This window comes from Chiloscyllium plagiosum, unplaced genomic scaffold, assembly GCF_004010195.1.
Source record: "Chiloscyllium plagiosum isolate BGI_BamShark_2017 unplaced genomic scaffold, ASM401019v2 scaf_94456, whole genome shotgun sequence".
Lineage (NCBI taxonomy): Eukaryota > Metazoa > Chordata > Chondrichthyes > Orectolobiformes > Hemiscylliidae > Chiloscyllium > Chiloscyllium plagiosum.
Genome location: NW_025204364.1, coordinates 4,212 through 7,304, shown reverse-complemented (window position 1 = coordinate 7,304; position 3,093 = coordinate 4,212). Strand labels below are relative to the sequence as shown.

Genomic DNA, 3,093 nt, shown 5'->3' with positions numbered 1-3,093 from the left:
CTGCTATTCTCTATAATACGTACAGGGACTGCTATTCTCTATAATACACACAGGGACTGCTATTCTCTATAATACACACAGGGACTGCTATTCTCTATAATACACACAGGGACTGCTATTCTCTATAATACACACAGTGTCTGCTATTCTCTATAATACATAGTGCACACAGGGACTGGTATTCTCTATAATACACACAGGGTCTGCTACTCTCTATAATACACACAGAGTCTGCTATTCTCTATAATACACACAGGGTCTCTTATTCTCTATAATACACAGAGGGACTGCTATTCTCAATAGTGCACACAGGGACTGGTATTCTCTATAATACACACAGGGTCTGCTACTCCCTATAATACACACAGGGTCTGCTATTTTCTGTAATACACACAGGGACTGGTACTCCCTATAATACACACAGGGTCTGCTACTCCCTATAATACACACAGAGACTGCTACTCCCTATAATACACACAGGGTCTGCTATTCTCTATAATACACACAGGGTCTGTTATTCTCTATAATATACACAGGGACTGCTCTTCTCTATAATATACACGGGGTCTGCTACTCCCGATAATACACACAGGGTCTGCTATTCTCTATAATATACACAGGGTCTGCTACTCCCTGTAATGCACACATGGTCTGCTATTCTCTATAATATACACAGGGACTGCTATTCTCTATAATACACACAGCGACTGCTACTCCCTATAATACACACAGGGTCTGCTACTCCCTATAATACACACAGGGACTGGTATTCTCTATAATACACACAGGGACTGCTATTCTCTATAATACACACAGGGTCTGCTATTCTCTATAATACACACAGGGTCTGCTGTTCTCTATAATACACACAGGGTCTGCTGTTGTCTATAATATACAGAGGGTCTGCTATTCTCTATAATATACACACAGGGTCTGCTATTCTCTATAATACACACAGGGTCTGCTATTCTCTATAATACACACAGGGTTTGCTATTCTCCATAATACACAAAGGGTCTGCTATTCTCTATAATACACACAGGGTCTGCTATTCTCTATAATACACACAGGGCCTGCTACTCGCTATAATACACACAGGGACTGGTATTCTCTATAATACACACAGGGTCTGCTATTCTCTATAATACACACAGGGTCTTTTATTGTCTATAATACACACAGGGTCTGCTATTCTCTATAATACACACAGGGTTTGCTATTCTCTATAATACACACAGGGTCTGCTATTCTCTATAATACACACAGGGTCTGCTATTCTCTATAATACACACAGGGTCTGCTATTCTCTATAATACACACAGGGTCTGCTATTCTCTATAATACACACAGGGTCTGCTATTCTCTATAATACACACAGGGTCTGCTATTCTCTATAATACACACAGGGTCTGCTATTCTCTATAATACACACAGGGTCTGCTATTCTCTATAATACACACAGGGTCTGCTATTCTCTATAATACACACAGGGTCTGCTATTCTCTATAATACACACAGGGTCTGCTATTCTCTATAATACACACAGGGTCTGCTATTCTCTATAATACACACAGGGTCTGCTATTCTCTATAATACACACAGTGTCTGCTATTCTCTATAATATACACAGGGTCTGCTATTCTCTATAGTACACACAGGGTCTGCTACTCTCTATAATACACACAGGGTCTGCTATTCTCTATAATACACACAGGCTCTGCTACTCTCTATAATACACACATGGTCTGCTATTCTCTATAATACACACAGGGACTGCTATTCTCTATAATACACACAGGGTCTGCTACTCGCTATAATACACACAGGGTCTGGTATTCTCTATAATACACACAGGGTCTGCTATTCTCTATAATATACACAGGGTCTGCTATTCTGTATAATACACACAGGGTCTGGTATTCTCTATAATACACACAGGGTCTGGTATTCTCTATAATATACACAGGGTCTGGTATTCTCTATAATACACACAGGGTCTGGTATTCTCTATAATACACACAGGGTCTGCTATTCTCTATAATACACACAGGGTCTGCTACTCCCTATAATACACACAGGGTCTGGTATTCTCTATAATACACACAGCCCTAAGCACAGAAGCTGATAGTTTCTCTGATGGACACAGGAAGTTCTGGGTCTTACCGTCACTGTGGGTGACCCCTCCACTCCGGATCTCCTCCCTGCCCTGGCCATTTGATGGGGAGGTTACCATGGCGATGATCCTCCCTGGCGTGGTGCCCATCCCCTTGCCCAGGTGAATGTCTGCCCGGTCCGTGGCTTTATCCTGAGTTCCTGTGGTCACCTCCTGGAGCTGGTCTGAACTGGACATCGCTGGAAGGACCCGGGTAAGCTCTTGGTCTCGTGACCCAACCTGGGCAGTAACGGAGGAGGTTGGCATTGTCCTGCCCTCATGCCCTGGGGTACCACTGTGTCGGGGCGACGGAGACACCGAGGGATTTGAGGTGATTGGAGATTGTGGATCTGGAAGGGAGATCCCGGTGGTCGGAGGATCTTGGGAACGAGGTGAAACAGCAGGAGGGAGTGTGGCCTTTGACGTTCCCTCCCAGATTCCTGTCCCTTCCTTCCATCCTGTTTGAAATTCCCTCTTGGAGGGAGCTGAAGTGGGAAAAAAAAACATAGGATTAGCAAATCACGTGGCCTTCCCTCAGGAGTACTGGACTGCACCTTTAGAAACATTGACATTTCACCAAATTGACCCAAACCAAACAGAGGACAGACTTGCTGCTGCTCTGAGACCCAGTGGCCTGTGAGCCTGGGACAGATTTAGCTTCACTTGTAAATGTGAATCCTGCGAAAGGTTTTAAGCGTACAGGACAGTGAAGGCAGCGTTTGGTATGCTTTCCTTTATTGGTCAGAGTATCGAGTACAGGAGTTGGGAGGTCATGTTGCTGCTGTACAGGACATTGGTTAGGCCACTGTTGGAATATTGCGTGCAATTCTGGTCTCCTTCCTATCGGAAAGTTGTTGTGAAACTTGAAAGGGTTCAGAAAAGATTTACAAGGATGTTGCCAGGGTTGGAGGATTTGAGTTATAGGGAGAGGCTGAACAGGC

At 43.9% G+C, this 3,093-nt stretch overlaps 1 protein-coding gene across 1 annotated transcript in view; it reads right to left on the bottom strand.

Moving 5' to 3' along the window:
- The window catches only part of LOC122546369, a 9,091-nt gene that overhangs the window by 2,020 nt on the left and 3,978 nt on the right, over nucleotides 1-3,093 (bottom strand). Inside the window, exon 2 of the mRNA XM_043685102.1 lies at nucleotides 2,164-2,637. Coding sequence (XP_043541037.1) covers nucleotides 2,164-2,637 — 474 coding nt within the window. The remainder of the gene's footprint in view (nucleotides 1-2,163; nucleotides 2,638-3,093) is intronic.